The sequence below is a fragment of the Ovis aries genome, chromosome 7 (genome assembly GCF_016772045.2).
Source record: "Ovis aries strain OAR_USU_Benz2616 breed Rambouillet chromosome 7, ARS-UI_Ramb_v3.0, whole genome shotgun sequence".
NCBI lineage: Eukaryota > Metazoa > Chordata > Mammalia > Artiodactyla > Bovidae > Ovis > Ovis aries.
This window is the reverse complement of record NC_056060.1, coordinates 15,012,650-15,028,717: the sequence shown is the minus strand read 5'-3', so window position 1 is coordinate 15,028,717 and position 16,068 is coordinate 15,012,650. Positions and strand designations below refer to the sequence as shown.

At 53.8% G+C, this 16,068-nt stretch overlaps 1 protein-coding gene across 1 annotated transcript; it reads left to right on the top strand.

Moving 5' to 3' along the window:
• Positions 1 to 461: 461 nt before the first annotated feature.
• CLN6 (CLN6 transmembrane ER protein) lies at positions 462 to 15,803 on the top strand (the record flags this gene model as incomplete). Its single annotated transcript, NM_001040289.1, is given in 7 exon segments — positions 462 to 544; positions 6,601 to 6,715; positions 10,189 to 10,287; positions 11,591 to 11,779; positions 12,058 to 12,113; positions 13,570 to 13,692; positions 15,537 to 15,803. Coding segments are annotated over 7 exon segments (932 nt in total), but the record flags the coding sequence as incomplete, so codon positions are not given.
• Positions 15,804 to 16,068: the final 265 nt, after the last annotated feature.

The window sequence follows — 16,068 nt, the reverse complement described above, 5'->3', positions numbered from 1 at the left end:
GTCTCGGCTCCTTCCCAAGAGAGTATTTAGGTCGAACTGGCCTTTCCCCACGTCCCTAGCCCACCCTTGACTACTATACAGGTTTCGGGGAGCCTAGGCAGATTCCTGCCCCGGGCCACACGCGGGAGCGCAGCAGATCCCAGCCCGAGGAGGCCCCGCGCCGTGCGCCCTCCCTCCGCCCCTCCGCCCCGCCCCGCCCCGCCCCGGCCGTGGGCCCCTCCTTCCCGGCCGGGAGCTCGCCCCGCCTCCCTCGCTCTGCGGCGCGTCTCCTGGTCCCGGCGCGTCTCGTGGTCCCGGCCCCCGCCAGCTCCGCCCCCGGCCCGCGCCGCTGGGCCGGCGCTCTCGCTCTCGCCCGCCCCAGCCCGCCCCCGCGCTGGATGTTCGCTTTCGCAGCCTTCGGCCAGCGGAACCTGTTTGCAGCTACCGGCAGCGGGGCGAAGGGCCTGGCCGGAAGGTTAGCCATGGAGGCTGCGGCGCGGAGGCGGCACCCGGGAGCGGCGGGCGGCTCCGGCGCGCAGCCGGGCGCCTCCTTCCTGCAGGCCAGGTGGGCGCGCGCCGGCGGGCGGAGCGGAACCGCGGCCCCGCCACGTGATCGGGCGGGCGGGGGGTCCGGGCCGCGGGCCGTGGACCCCGGACCCCGGGTGGGTCTTCCCAGCGCTACGCCTGCAGCTGTTTCCTCGCCCACTCGCTTGAGCCACGCCTCCGCGGCTTCCTGGGAGAGCCCCGGGACCCGGGAGTCTCAGCCACGGCGATCAGCGGCCCTCATGGCCCGGCTGGCTCCGGGACGATCGCTCATCTGGGATCCAAGAAACTCGGAATGGGGGCGGTGGCGGCAAGCCCAGAGGACACTGCCGCTCAAATAGGGCCCCCAAAGCGCCTGCAAGTCCCGGGCACCAACCCAAGTTCTCGGAGTCCTTCTAACCATGACTAGAATTTGGATTCTGGTGTTAACGGGAGGCTCACTCCTTGCTCCGAGGAACCCAGAATGTTGGGAATGCTAATAGAAGAGACAGCGAAGTGTGGAAACCCCTCCAGAGAAAGAACGAGGAAGGGCTTTACCGACACTGTTGCTGTTCCCTTCTCTCAGCAAGGGAAAGTTACTGATTTATGTATTGATAGTTGAGGCCAGGCACTTGGGGCGGAGGAAAAGGTACAGAAGCCGCCTTTTAATCTTCCACTTCACTCTGTCTTCATTCCGTTTTACAGGTCACAGACATTCATTGCATAGAGCAGGCATTCATTAAGCATCTCTGTGTGCCCCAGCGCTGTACCAGGGGTGGGTAAAGTGAAGCCCTGAGGGCCCCACAGTCCAGTAGGACCGGGGAGGAACAGAGGCCAGGAGTTGAGAGTTCGACTTGGAGGGCTTCCTGGAGGAAGTGGCGCTTAAGCTGCATGTCAGAATACTCAGTAGGTGACAGAGGAATAAAGGCGATTTCAGCTCCTGGAAAGCTTGGGAAAGGCAAGCAGTGCAGTTTTGCTGGCACTTTCTGTGTGTACAGTGGCAAGACTGTGAAGGGCCTTTAATGGCAGCAGAACTGGGACCAGAGTGAGAGCGTAGAGTGCAAAAAAAATTTAAGGGGAAGCTCACTCTTGGGACAGTAGTGCTCAGAAGTCCTCTATGGCCCACCTGTGCCTCCTTAAATGTTGGGTCGTACGCGTCTCACTTGCCTCACCCTAGTTCCTGTCCTAAATGGCCGGTTAAGGGTGCAGCTTTTGTTCTGTAGGGCACAGGGGAGCTGTGGAAGGTTTTCCAGCACTAGTGAGCTCGGAGTCAGTTTTAGGAAGTTTGTGGTATGATTTGGGATAAGGGAGGAAATCTGAGAGACTTGGCTGAGAGTAGCTCTTCCTGCTGCTAAAGCACATCTGGGTTCTGGATCCCCTACAAGGTGGGAGTCCTTGCCTTGAACCGTGGCAGTCCAGTTAGAGCCGTCTGTGAGCATCCGATGTGGTCACCACTTTACTTGCACAGTGTCTTACTCAGGCTTTTCATATTTTGTTATGTGCAAACCGAGTCATGGAGAGGTTACATCATTTGCTGGCAAGAACCAGGGCTTAAACCTAGGGCTTGTGGTTTCTGTTCTTATTGCTCCACTCTGGCAGCTCAGGTGTGATGTCCCTCTCTACTCCTGCATGAGCTCCCCACCAACCAGGATGCTCCTGGGGATTGCATAAGGGGCTGGCTCTCTTCCAGGATGTCTCTGCCCACCTCCCTGCCTTATTGCCCCCCTGTTCTCAGTCTCATTGCTGCACAAGACAGTAGGCAGAATCACCCTGTCCACCTCCTAGGATGTTTGGATTTCCTCTGCTCCATCCATGCTTTGCTTACACACCTCTAGTGACAAAGTGCTCACTCTCTTTTCCAGTTTTCATGTGTTCTGTTAACAGTTTCTTGTATTATAATCAAAGTAGTACATGCCCATGATTAAATAAAATTGCACAGACAGGCTTAGAGTAAAAAGCAGTGGTTCTTTTTCACCTCTCCCTAGTACCAGAGACAACCATGTTAGCTTCTTTTAGCTGTTTCTATCAGAATTAAATTCATATCTCTAAATAATAGTAACAAACACTACATACATACCACTTTCTGTGGACTAGGCCCTACTCTTAAGTTTTTGCATTGAAAAATGTTTTTGCATAATTTAATTCGACCACAACTTTTTTTTTCCCGACCACAATTCTTGAAGTAGGATATACTATTATCCCCCATTTTACAGATGAGAACGTCGAGGCCCAGGAGGTAACTTGCTCATGATTTGGTTAGTGATAGAGCTGGGATATGAACCCAGGCAGGCTCCAGAGTCCACACACAAGAGCTACACTCAACTGCTATTTCTTGGTTTATCGATTTTTAGCCTCTGAAGCTAATGTTGACCTACTAATTATCCTGTTATGATTTGGTTTACTCATACCTCTTCCATCTTCACAAGATAGTTCTTTTTATGACCATTTTTAGTTTTGCTCTTTGTTACCTCTGTAGCCTTAGGAAATACGTGATACCATTATTTCTGTTTTGGTCAACTATAAAGCAGTATCTTTTTAAATAAAGTTTATTTATTTATTGAAGTATAGTTAATTTAAAATAAGGGCAGTATCTCTTGATTCCTTTTCAAAAGGATACTGTTAGACTCCTACCCTTAGTTTTAGCTTTCTTTGCTCTTTCCCTAGCTCCTGTCATCTATAGTTTTACTTTCAAGTTGTCAAGGTTGACAGTATTTACCTGCTGTTTCTTAACCATAATTTTCTTCCATGTTTTGTTTGTGAATTGACTCTAAACTTTGAAAATCAATATACAATGTTTTTATTCGTTAAGCCATGTAAATATTGTTCCCTACAGAGTCCAGTAAGTTTAAAAGTTACATTTACTTTCTTATACTGCTTTTGTTTTTCCTGGAGTTTCAAATTGCCTTTCCTTTTTTCCTCTTTTTTTTTTTTGCTTTTGTTTTCTCATTTTCTGTTTAAAATTCTCATCATGTCAGGTTATTTCACCATTGTGCCTATAGAACCAAAATCAGTCCCTCTATAGTCCCCATTCATAGGTCCCTGCTTGACTGCACGGTGGCTGAGACACCTTCCTTTTCTGCCAGGCAGTCCTGCAGGTTCTGCTGACTGCTTGGAATGTTTCATTTGCATGTTTTGCGCTGTATGGTATGTACCCTCCAACCGTCGTGGTGTCTGTTTTCCCAGATGGTAGGCTTGTAAAGCTGTGGAGGAGAGAAAAGGCCCTCCGTGTCTTGGGTTACCTGCCCTTGTGCTTCCATCGTTCTCAGCAGGAGTTTCTGATGATTGGGGCCTAGAGCTGGCAGTCTGGGGGCTCTGTGTCTGAGGAGTCAGGTACTTGGGTTAGCATGAGGATGCTCATCCCCAGGACAGGGCTGGGGGAGAGGATGCCTTCCCTGTCCGTGATCTGCCTCGTGTGCTCAGAGTCCCAGCAAAGAAGACAGACGCTCACCAGTCTTGATTCCCAAGTTGGGTGTCAGCCTTGCACCTGCCCTTTTTCTTTCTGCTCTTCTCAGCCAGGCTGGACTCATGGCAGGGATCCCTGTTGACTGAGGTGCCTCCTGAGGTGGAGGAGGAAACAGTCATCGAGCCCTGACTACATGCTTGGTATCCACAGCTTCCAGAGACTCACACTAAGTGCTTCCCGGACTTGCAAAACGCCTTTTATTTTCTCTGCCAAACATCGTGCTCTGAAGGTTTCCAGAACAGAACACTGAGGACCTTTTTTTTTTGTTTTAAATGTTTATCTATTTATTTATTTGGTTGCACCAGGTCTTCATCGAGGCACACTGGATCTTCATCACGGCATGTGGGCTCTTTAGTTGTGGCATATGGGATCTCGTTCTCTGACCAGGGATTGAACCTGGGCCCCTTGCATTGGGAGCTCAGAGTCTTAGCCAGTGGACCACCAGGGAAGTCCCAACAGTGAAGACTATTTCCTTCTTCCTCATCTAAGCTCTTCAGGCCTGGAGGTTGTCCCTGCCTGCTTTTGGAGGCCTTGCCTTGATGGTCATGAAGCGGAAGGGCACAGGGGGACTTGTGCACCAGTCACTCATGTCGTACTCTATCTAGACTGTCCTCACGGTTAGTTGTCTCTGAGTATCTGCCCAGTCTGAAGGCCCGGCAGCCCCTCCTTCTCTTCCTTCCACTAGTAAGCCAGGCATCCCAGCTCCCTGCAGCGCCTTTCTCACTCCCACCTCCAGGCCTTTGATGCTGCACTCTCGCCGCTTTTCTGCCAACAGGAATCCACCCATCCATGTTTCCAGGCTGCATTCCTTCCTGCAGGCTTTGCATGCTGCTCCAGGCCACACTAGTCCTTCTGTATCTTGATCTCCTGATATATTCTATAGCTGATAGTAATCAGCAGCAGAGTAGCAAACAACTTAGAGTATACGTCTTGAATCCATATAGACCCCGGTTTGAATTCTGTGTACTTCAGGACTCCTGGGTTGCAGAGTGACAGAAAGCCAGTGTGAACTGCAGCCCCCTTAGCAAAAGAGAATGTCTGGGCTCTTGTGGCCAAACTGTTGCCTTGGGGATGCCTGGAACTGGGGATGTGAACCCTCTCGGGCCTTTTTCTCCTCTTTTTCCCTGCTCTTCTCTGCAGGGCCGCTTCATTCTCATCTGACTGTCCCTTGAGGCTGGTACTTTGGCCTCAGGCAGCCCTGGGCTCTCGGGCTCTCCGGAGGGTGCTCTTTTCAACTGTAGTTAGAAAAGTCCCACTGGGCCATCCTGGGTTTTTGGCCTTCCCTCTATCTCAGGGAACATCATCTTTCACCAGTAGGAGGAGGGAATGGGAAATAGTCTGACAGAGGAATAGTTGATGCAGCTTCTTATTAGGGCAGGCAACCTTGGCTAAGCCTCAGTTTCCTTGTTTGTAAAATGGGAGGGTAAGAGTCTCCTGGTATTGCTGTGGGGCTTCATTGAGATGGTGCTGGTGACGCTTCTAGCATGGCACACAGTAAGTGGGCACTGAGCAGAGGGGGTGGATAGGAAGGCTTAGCTGACCTGGACAAACCCACTCCACCCATCCATTCTGCCACCAGAGGATAATGAGATCCCCAACAGCTTGCCTTCCTGAGTCTGAGTTGCTCTAGCAACCCAGTGCGGACCATTCTTGGAATTGGCTGAAAAGGATCCCAGAAAATTACCGAAGCAATAGCAGTGCTGACAGAGGGAAACCTTCATGGCACCTCTAAGCTAATGTTTGATTAGCCGCTGAAATGAACAGGTAGGTGCCTGCTAAGTCACTTCAGTCATGTCTGACTCTTTGCCACCTCATGGACTGTATAATCCACCAGGCTCCTCTGTCCATGGGATTCTCCAGAATACTGGAGTGGGTTACCGTTTCCTTCTGCAGGGGATCTTCCTCACCCAGGGATCAAACTCACATCTCGTCTTGGCAGGCAGATTCTTTACCACTGAGCCACCAGGGAAACCTATGACTTTAAGACTAGAGGTTAACAGCAGAAGCTCTGAAACGTAATCATTTGAGGCAACCCGCTCCCGTATTCTTGCCTGGAGAATCCCCATGGACAGAGGAGCCTGGTGGGCTGCAGTCCACGGGGTCGCACAGAGTCAGACACAACTGCTTACGCACAGCACAACAGCACTTAACGTCTTGGGCTCAGTTGTTTCACTTGTAAAATGAGGGTAATAGTGTGACCTCAGAGGGTTTCTGTGAGGATTAAGAGACTTAAATGAGATGGTACATGTAAACAGCTGGAGGAGTGCCTGGAATGTAGAAAGTGTTCAGTAAAGCCTAGCTAGCATCATCCATCGCCATGTTTCATGCCTTTCAGCCACGTTTGCATCCTCTGCTCCATCCGATCTCCCCGTCACCTATAGACTTATAGGTGAGAGCCCAGTGTGATTGTATCTGTTGAGTATTTTCCTTCTTGAATCCTAGAGAAGCAACTGTCAGGGCAGACGGAGTCCATCTCCGATCCCTTCCCCCAGGCCCCAGTACTTCGAGCCAAACCTTTTCCTAGAACTTAACCATGTGTGTTTCCTCCTGCCCACAAATTCCTGTGGCTTGTCCTGGTGGGGAATCTTCCCATGGAGGAGAGGAGGGCTGACTGCTTTCGTTTACTTCTTTCCCAGGCACAGCTCCGTCAAGGCTGACGAGGCTGCTGGCACGGCTCCCTTCCACCTTGACCTCTGGTTCTACTTCACTCTGCAGAACTGGGTTCTGGACTTTGGCCGCCCCATAGCCATGGTGAGCATGAAGCTGTGGATGGAACCCCCCAACTGGCAGTGTGGAGACAGTGTGGTCTGAATGATCAGAGTGACCTCAGACAAGCCCTTGCCCCTACTGGTACACTGTGAGAATGCGGTCCCTTAGTGCTGCGGCTGTACCCAGTGTGGCAGCTGCCAGAGAGTGGGGGATCCGAACAGTCGTACTGTGACCCCACCACCTGCCCCAGTATCTCGCATTCAGGTTGAACCAAAGCACCAATTCAGACAGTGGAGTATGGAAAAGGATCCTACCAGTCTTGCCCACAGCCTTGGATAGAATTGTGTTTTCTGGAGGTGAAGAGTATGGGCCGAGTGTGCGTGTGATATGTGCCTTGAGCCTTGGGTAATTTTTAGTGTCGTCTCGTGAAACCGTCCCCTTCTCTCCAAGGCCACCCCATGCCTCAGCGTACAGTGGTGGCCTCTATGGAGATTAACACTGGAAGAGCACCAAAGCCCCTCACTTGATGAGCAGCTAGACAGCTAGATGGATAGACAGATAGGTAACAGAAGGTGAGGTATCACCATGTACTGAGGTGTTAATTTTTGCATATGGGTGGTAAAAACAACAATATCCAGCTCTGAAGCTGACACCTTGTACATGCGATTGATATTGCAAAGTAGCAAAGTCCTTTGGGAAAGCAGATGGTCAAGGTGATAACTGGTACTTAGATAGTGCCTAGCAAGATATATTCCTGTCCTAAAGGAATAACAATAATTACAGTAAGCTAGAAGTAGCAGTTAAGATCTTTATGTGTTTAAACTTCTTAATTCTCCCATCAGTGCTATTGTTAATCTCAGTTTTGTAGATGAGAAGACTTTGGACAGAGAGGGTAAGTAGCTGGCTCGGGGTCACCCAGTCCGCAAGTGGAGGAGCCAGCATCTGCCACCCCCACTCAGGCACTCTGGCCCCAGAGCCCACCCCCCATTTCCATCATGATTGTATTCAGAACCCTAATATGTTCATCCCGCCTGGCTCAGTACGACCCTTTCCTAGAATCTGCCCTGAAGATGTAATCACAGGCGAGAGCCTGTGCCAAAGGTGTTCACTGCAGTGTTGCTCACAATAGCCAAAACCTGGAAGGGACTTGAGTGTCCAGCAGTAGGGACTGGGTAAGTCAGCTTTGCTCTATGCAGGATGGAGGATGCTGTCTGGGCAGTAAACAGGAATTGTGGGTACTATAGAGCATTCTGGAAGGTTTAAGGAGAAAACAGATGCCTGGGTGGCATGCACATGAGCTGCCTGCCAGTCAGTAACGGCCCAAACGATCTTACGTACGTAGGATCCAAGACTTCACGGGGATGAAGAAAAGCTGCTGGCAGTGGTTTTGGGGAGGAGGTATGGTGGATGCTGAGTCTCCTTTCTGTAGGCTTTTGGTAAGGTTTACAAGCTGTATTTTAAATGTAAGTGAAGAAAAGGGACTGACCCAGGAGTCAGGGCACCCAGTCAGGTTTGTAGGTGATTTGGGGCAAGTCTGTGTCATCTGCGGAGAAGGCAATGGCAACCCACTCCAATACTCTTGCCTGGAAAATCCCACGGGCAGAGGAGCCTGGTAGGCTGCAGTCCATGGGATCGCTAAGAGTTGGACACAACTGAGCGACTTCACTTTCACTTTGCACTTTCCTGCATTGGAGAAGGAAATGGCAACCCACTCCAGTGTTCTTCCCTGGAGAATCTCAGGGACGGGGAAGCCTGGTGGGCTGCCGTCTATGGGGTCGCACAGAGTCAGACACGACTGAAGCGACTTAGCAGCAGCAGCAGCAGCAGTATCATCTGGGCTTTGGTTCTCTCATCTGTAAGAAGACTGGTTGGACCAGCTGACCTGAGCCCCCTTGCAGCACAAAGGTTCCAGGGGACAAAGGAGCTGCCCATCAAACGGGTGTTCCAGGGAGAGGGGAGATGAGGCCAGGGTGGCTCGTGGCTCTCCTCACTCACTAAGACTCAGCCTCATCTGGCCTAATAGGGCTCCCCGGTAGGGCAGATCACCTCCCGCCATCCTGCTTAGAGTCGCTGTGGCCGCTGTAAGCCTAAGTGGGCTCAGGAGGAGCATACATCTGAAAAGGTCTAGTGTATACATGAGCTTTTCAGATGTATACATGATAGTCTCAAATTTTTAATAACTGCAAAATAAAACCTTTTACAAGTTATAAAAGTAGTATGTCATGGTTCTATAACAAGTAAGTTCATCCCCAGTAATATAAAGAAGTGTGAGACTCCCTTTGCAGTCCCACTTCTGACTGTTTGGGGCGCATCCTTCCACTCCTTTCTCTGCTCATGCAACACATGTGTACATCTCTTTTTTCCCCTCTAACCAAAATAAGATTTTACTTTATACCTTAGTCTATAGCTTACTTGTTTTACTTTAGACTGTTTCATGGATAGCTCTCCATGTCAGCACATACGAGGTGTCATCTCTGTTCATGGTTGCTTAACCTTCTGTAATAAAGAGGTGCTGTAGTGTATTCAAGTAGTCCTGTTTGGTTGAAGAGTTGGCCTATTTCTGATTCTTTGCTATCACCGGGTGTTTCGGCCAGCTGTATATCTTGCTGTAGATAAAGCTATAGAGATGCCCACACAGCAAGTAAGAAAGAGATTGAGACTCCTGTCTCCTGGGAGATTTATTTCTGCAGGTTGGTTTTATCCAGCACAACATTTTGTAATTAAAAGAAATAAACATTTAAAGTTTTGATTGAAATTTATGATCGTTACAGGTGTTCTCCATCAGGAGATTCTAGAGGTACAGTTTGGCAGAGCAGGGATTGGAAGTGTTGTGATCTTGTATAGGTGTTATCACACTAACCCCGACAAGGCTGGACTCACTGGGGTAGACCAGTAGGAAGAACATGGGAAGTCCAGACAGAGGAATGGCCCTGGCCTGTCTCAGGGAAGGTAGGAAAGGAAGCACTGAAACTGCGTTTAGAACTCACTTATTTTCTCCTTTGTTGCAGAAGGTATAGTTCTGACCTGATTGGGAAGTGGTCCATCTGCTCAGTGGACAGGGCGTTTTTCACACCTGGGTGGTCAGCATTTCTTGTCATCATTCTAAGGAGCCAGACCACTAAGGGTCCATGTAGACCATCTGGGCCACATTTCGTGTTACAGATGGGGAAACTGAGGCAGGAAGAAGGGAAGAACTTGCCCTGGGGTCACCCAGAAGGTTTTTGGCATGCTTGAGTCCCAAAGGATCTTCCAACTCCCAGGCTGGTGGGTACCAAGGGACCTTTACTTAGTATCCACAGGAAGAGGGACACAGGATCAGACTCTGGGTTTGTACCTGCTGTGTGACTGGGGACACGTCTACCTTCTCCGGGACTCAGTTTGTCTGGAAACACCTTCACCTCAGTGCTGCCAGGAGGATTCCAGGAGATCACAGAAAGAGCACAGTGTGTGCAGAGGCAGTTCTGAGGGCTGCGTGGGTCAGGCCTTGTAAACTGCATTCTCCACTTACTCCCCAGCTGGTGTTCCCTCTCGAGTGGTTTCCGCTCAACAAGCCCAGCGTGGGGGACTACTTCCACATGGCCTACAACATCATCACGCCCTTCCTCCTGCTCAAGGTACTACCCCAAGCCCCTCCTCTTCCTCCCTGCCCTCGTTCCTTTCTCTGCTCTGCCGCTCAGCCCTGGGAGTGCCCTGAATCAGGCCGTCCCCTTGCCTGACTCTGGGGGCCGAAGGCTATGACAGAGGGGATGTGTCAAGGGCCTGAGGGCCCCAGGGGAGGCAGGGCTGCCTCTGCCTGGGAGGGATGGAGCAGACTTCCCCAGGGAGGGGCATGTGATTTGGGACTCCACCTGATGTGCCTGGGGGTGAACTGGGAGAGACCTTCAGGCGGGAGTATCTGAAAAGAAGGCTGGGCTTGAGGAGCCGTGTTTGGGGAGGCTGAGGCGGAAGGAGTGGCTGGCTTGCTCAGGAAGAGGTCAGGGACCAGTTGGGCAGGCAGGTGGGGGCCGGAGGAAGGAAGGGCATCAATGGAGGGTGAACTCTCTCCTTCGGACCGAGAGCCCTGACTTTGAGGCGCCACTGGGAACAGAGAGATGTCTCCTAGAGGGCTCTCTGCTCTGCTGGCTTTGCATTTTGCCAAGTAAAGGCTTTTAAAACTACTGCTATTTACTATCCCCATCCTTGTGTTTTTAGAGACATTTCCGAACTTCCTTGGTGGCTCAGACGGTAAAGCGTCTGCCTATAATGCGGGAGACCCGGTTCAGTCCCTGGGTCAGGAAGATCTCCTGGAGAAGGAAATGGCAACCCACTCCAGTATTCTTGCCTGGAAAATCCCATGGATGGAAGAGCCTGGTAGGCTACAGTCCATGGGGTCATAAAGAGTCGGACTCAGCTGAGTGACTTCATTTTCTTTCTTTCAAAGTAAGGAAGGTGCAGTCTCTGAATTTGAAGGGGTCTTTAGTTAAACAACTTAGTTTCAGAAACACCTGCCCCACATTTTTGTTTGCATGGTTCAGTTGCTCAGAAATGGGAGCAGCCCAGCCTCAACAGTCCAGCCCAGTCACCCAGAAGTAGAATTAGGGGTGGTGGGAGGTCAGGGCCTGGCTTGCCTCTATGGAAGGCCTAGCTGTCATCTCCAGCACAGTATATGGGTGTGTTTGACCTTGAGCAATGAGCTGGCCCCGCGGAGTGTGTTCCTTCTTGCGCCAAAGAGGGTGCTCTTCCCCAGCACCTGCTGGATTCACAGGGATCGTGTAAGATGATGGAGGCTGGACTGACTCCCCTAGAGGGAACCCGCGTGAGAGAGGCTTTCCGGCTGGTGGCATCCATCCCACTCCAGGTGTGAGCGGGGCCAGCAGAGGGCGTCTCCGGTGGTGATGGTGTCAGGGGTCATGCTGTGGGGCCTCCCTCTGACCTCAGCTCATCGAGCGGTGCCCCCGCACCTTGCCACGCTCCCTGATCTACGTTAGCATCATCACCTTCATCATGGGGGCCAGCATCCACCTGGTGGGCGACTCAGTGAACCACCGCCTGATCTTCAGTGGCTACCAGAACCATCTGTCGGTCCGTGAGAACCCCATCATCAAGAATCTCAAGCCAGAGACGCTGGTGAGCCCCCACCTCCGCTGTGCGGTCTGTCCTAGAGGCGAAAGACATTGCCGACCCATCACAGGTGCCCCAGAGAGAGCAGGTCGCCCCCCCAACCCACCCTCAACCCCCAGCCAGGATGCCCCCACCCAGATCCCCTCCTCCCCATAGGGAGGGACTGGGGGCAGTTAAGGGAGGCATGGGCAGGCAGGGGGAGGGTAGCCGGGGGCTGCGCGGCCCGACACCCTTCCTGAAGCCCCACCCTCTCTGCCCCCCGCCTGGCGTCTGCTGCCCCCCAGATCGACTCCTTTGAGCTGCTCTACTACTACGATGAGTACCTGGGCCACTCCATGTGGTGAGTGATGGGGCCCATGGCCCCGGCCAGCTCTGCCGCTGGCCATAGTGACGCTGAACAAGGGGCCCTGGGGTCTCCAAGTGTCCAGCCCAAACGCTGGAATGGCGTGCTCTTCCCCAGCAGGGGGCGCTGTCGCTCCTCTGGCTCCCGCCTCGCCGCCTTCCGTGCCCACCGGCCCGCAGTGTCCGCGGCGGCCACTAGAGGGCAGCGAGCGCCTGTCCTCCCAGGGCCGGGGCTGCAGCGCTGGTAAACAACTCCCCCCACCCTGGGGATGAGGATGAGGACCCGGAGGCAGGGAGGGAGCTGAGGAGGGCCGGCTGAACCAGGCTGGGGGCGAGGTGGGAGTAGGGGTGCTTTTAGTGCCGCCTCCTCCTCCGAACTCCCCTTGGAGCTCCTTCCTCCCACCCCTTCACCCCACAGCGGAGGAAACCTCACAGATGTGGGCTCAGCCACAGGAGATGCGGGCCGAGCTGCAGGCAGTCGTCTGTTCCAGAGCCCACTTTATCCCAGGATGAGCTGGGGCCGATGGGAGGGGCTTTGCCCATGGGCTGACAGCTAGTGCCAGAGCCACCCCTGGACATGGTGGCCCCACTCCCGAGTGAGGTGGGCTCACTCGTGTCACGCGGGCCCTACATTGTCCTTCTGGGTTCTCTTTTGGGGCCTAGAAAGTCAGGGTGTCCTTGCACACACAGGCCTCTTGCCAGTTCTCCCTGGCCTGTGCCAGGAGACCCTTCCCATGGAAGGCTGGGGAAGGGAGGAGGAGAGATGAACAGGGGCCTGGAGAAATGAAAGGGCCGGACTCGGAGGGAGTGGGGGCCACTGAGGGGAAGGTGGGGAAGGAGGTGAGTGGGGGTGGGAACAGAAAGAGGGTGCTGTGCGAGCTGGCACAGGCGTGTGGGGAGCAGCGTGTGTGTGTGTGTGTGTGTGTGTGTGTGTGGAGAGGAGAGAGGGTGGTACTTGGGTGAGCTTTGAATGGAAGGGGGTGAGGCTGGGGACTGAGTGTGAGTGAAGGAGCTTCACAGAGCTCCTGGGAGGTCCCCAGCAGGTGCTGTTCCTCCCCTCACCCCTTTTTTCCCCCCAGACTGGGACCTTGGGCCTCTCCCCCCTCAACCCTGCAGGGTGCACCCTTTCCCAAGGCAGTGAGGGGCTGGGGGCTGCTGGTCTTGGGGTGAGTGTGTGGGGCAGAGAGAGTGAGAGAGACATGCACACACGGGGAGTGAGTGAGGTGGCTGGGACAGTGTGGGAGGAGGTTGGCCCCACGCCCCTGCCCATGGCTCGGATCTGCAGGCCTCATCTTCCTTCCTAGACCCCCCGCCCGGGAGAGGCTGGGAGTGCCCTCACCCAAACAAAGTGAGACCGCACAGGGTGGTACAGGCAGACAGTCCTAGGACGGTGGGGGGACGGGGGCTGGCCGGCCGGGCGGCCAAGCAGCTGAGCACCGGCTTCCCTATTGCAGGTACATCCCCTTCTTCCTTATCCTCTTCATGTACTTCAGCGGCTGCTTTACTCCCACCAAAGCTGAGAGCTCAATGCCAGGGGCAGCCCTGCTCCTGGTGGTGCCCAGCGGCCTGTACTACTGGTGAGTGGATGGCGGACCTGGAGTGGCAGGGAGGGGGCCCCCTAGTGATCCAGTCAGTGACAATATTCTTCCGACCGCAGAGCTGCTGTGTGAGCCCTGTGAGCCTCCCTGTTGGGGTCCCTGCTCCCTCCTCTTCAGTGGGGACTGGGACAGTGCCTCCTGGCCGCCACTCAGTGACCAGGAAGGCGGGCCTGAGTGTGGCCTCTCTACACTCAGAGAGTAACCTCAGGGCCCATAGAATCCACATCGAAGCATAATTTCTGTGTGTGCTTAGTTGCTGAGTCGTTCCAACTCTTTGTGCGCCCATGGACTGCAGCCCACCAGGCTCCCCTGTCCATAGGATTCTCCCAGGCAGGAATACTAGGGTGGGTTGCCATTTCCTTCTCCAGGGGATTTTCCCAACCCGGGGATCGAACCTGCGTCTCTTGTGTCTTCTGTGTTGCAGGCAGATTCTTCACCCACTGAGCCATCGGGAACGCCCGGGGAGGGCTGTAGAGCAGAAGTCTGTAGAGCCTGGCAGGGTGGGAGGGGTGGGGGCTGAATGTCCCCCTCTGTGAAATGAGGATGATAGCAGGCTGTCTCCCTTTTGGGACATGGTGAGAACCCAGAGGGAGAGAGAGGGGCTCGTAAACCATGAAGCCTCATGGAGACGACAAGGATACTTACGGGGGAATTCCATGGCTTCAGGGTTTCCCACCTGGTTTCCTCTTCCCATTCCAGAGGACCAGGCCTCAGCCAGGCTTTTCCCTCTCCTCTGTCACTTCTGCTCTGGAGACAGGCTCCCCAGGGATTGTGGGTGTCTTAGAAAGGGTGGGTGTCCTAGCCCTTCTCTGGGGGGAAGCCTCCAGCCTAATGAAAAAGGCCTCCTCTCCTGGGGCCTTCTCCCCCACCGCCAGGGGCTGCCCCTGGCCAGCAGTGAGGGTTCATGAAGGTGAATCCACATGCCCACTGAGGACAGGATTAGAAGGAATGGGTGACGACCACAGCTGGAGGGAAAGAGGTGAGAAGTGAGAAGAAGCTTAGCCCATTCTTACCCATGGTGTGTCAATGCGGTGACAGCTACAGGGGGCCATTCACCGAACAATGTGCCTTTACAAGTATAGAGTTCTCATCAGTAACCTCGAGAGCTGGGGCCATTTATGCCCCCTTTATAAGTAAGAAAACAAAGGCTCCAAGATGCCATGTAAATTCCCAAGGTGACTCAGCCACTCAGTTGCAGAGCTATGCAGTTGCTTGAGTGGGATGGGTCAGCATGGAGACAGGGGAGTGGATGAGATAACCTCTGGGAAGCCCTCCAGCAAGTGTTACTGCATTCCTGGCCATATGCCAGCTACTGCCCTGAGAGCTGGAGGGAACCCTGGGGAATGAGACTGACCCAGCCTTCAAGGAGACAGTCAGGACAACCCCATACACTGAAACTGCGTCCCAAACTCAGATGCCTTTCGGAACTAAACAGGAGATAGAAATGCATCAAGTAGGCATCAGGTGAGGCAGGAGGGAGTGGTGGGGACCGTGGCAAGCTGCGGGGCCATGCTGTCTCTGAGCAGCTGCTTTCTCCTCGTCAGTCATTGTCATGTGGGAATATAAACCTAACGTTAGCAGGGAAATCAGAACGCCACGTCGGCAGGTAATCTGTTATTTAAATATTGGCAACAAACTCGACTTTTTGAAAAACAGTAATTCTAGAAGCCAGATCGGAATGCTGTGTACTGGCCCTGGCTCGGAGCGGAGCCCCTCCCTTGACGCGCTCTTCTGACCGGCTGGGAGGGCAGCCTGGCGCTTGGTAGAGGGCAGAACGCTGGGCAGGAGGGCCCCCACCCCTCACTGCCCGCCTGCCTCCTCAGGTACCTGGTCACCGAGGGCCAGATCTTCATCCTCTTCATCTTCACCTCCTTTGCCATGCTGGCCCTCGTCCTGCACCAGAAGCGGAAGCGCCTCTTCCTCGACAGCAACGGCCTCTTCCTCTTCTACTCCTTCGCCCTCGCCCTCCTGCTCGTGGCGCTCTGGGTCGCCTGGCTGTGGAATGACCCCGTCCTCAGGAAGAAGTACCCGGGCGTCATCTATGTCCCCGAGCCCTGGGCCTTCTACACCCTCCACGTCAGCAGCCAATACTGAGTCCTGGGCACAGGCCCCTGGTGCTCTGTGGGTGGGAGATGGATGGATGAGAGTGAGTGTCGGGAGTGTGTGCGTGTGTGCACCCACTGGGGATGGACGGCCGAAGGTGTCTGAGTGTGCGGAGTGTGTGTGTGTGCACCCACTGGGGATGGACGGCCGAAAGTGTCTGAGTGTGCGGAGTGTGTGCCTGTGTGCACCCACATGTGTGTAGCCCGCAGCTGAGAGTGTGGGTGAGAGTATGCCTGGTGCCTGTGGATAGGG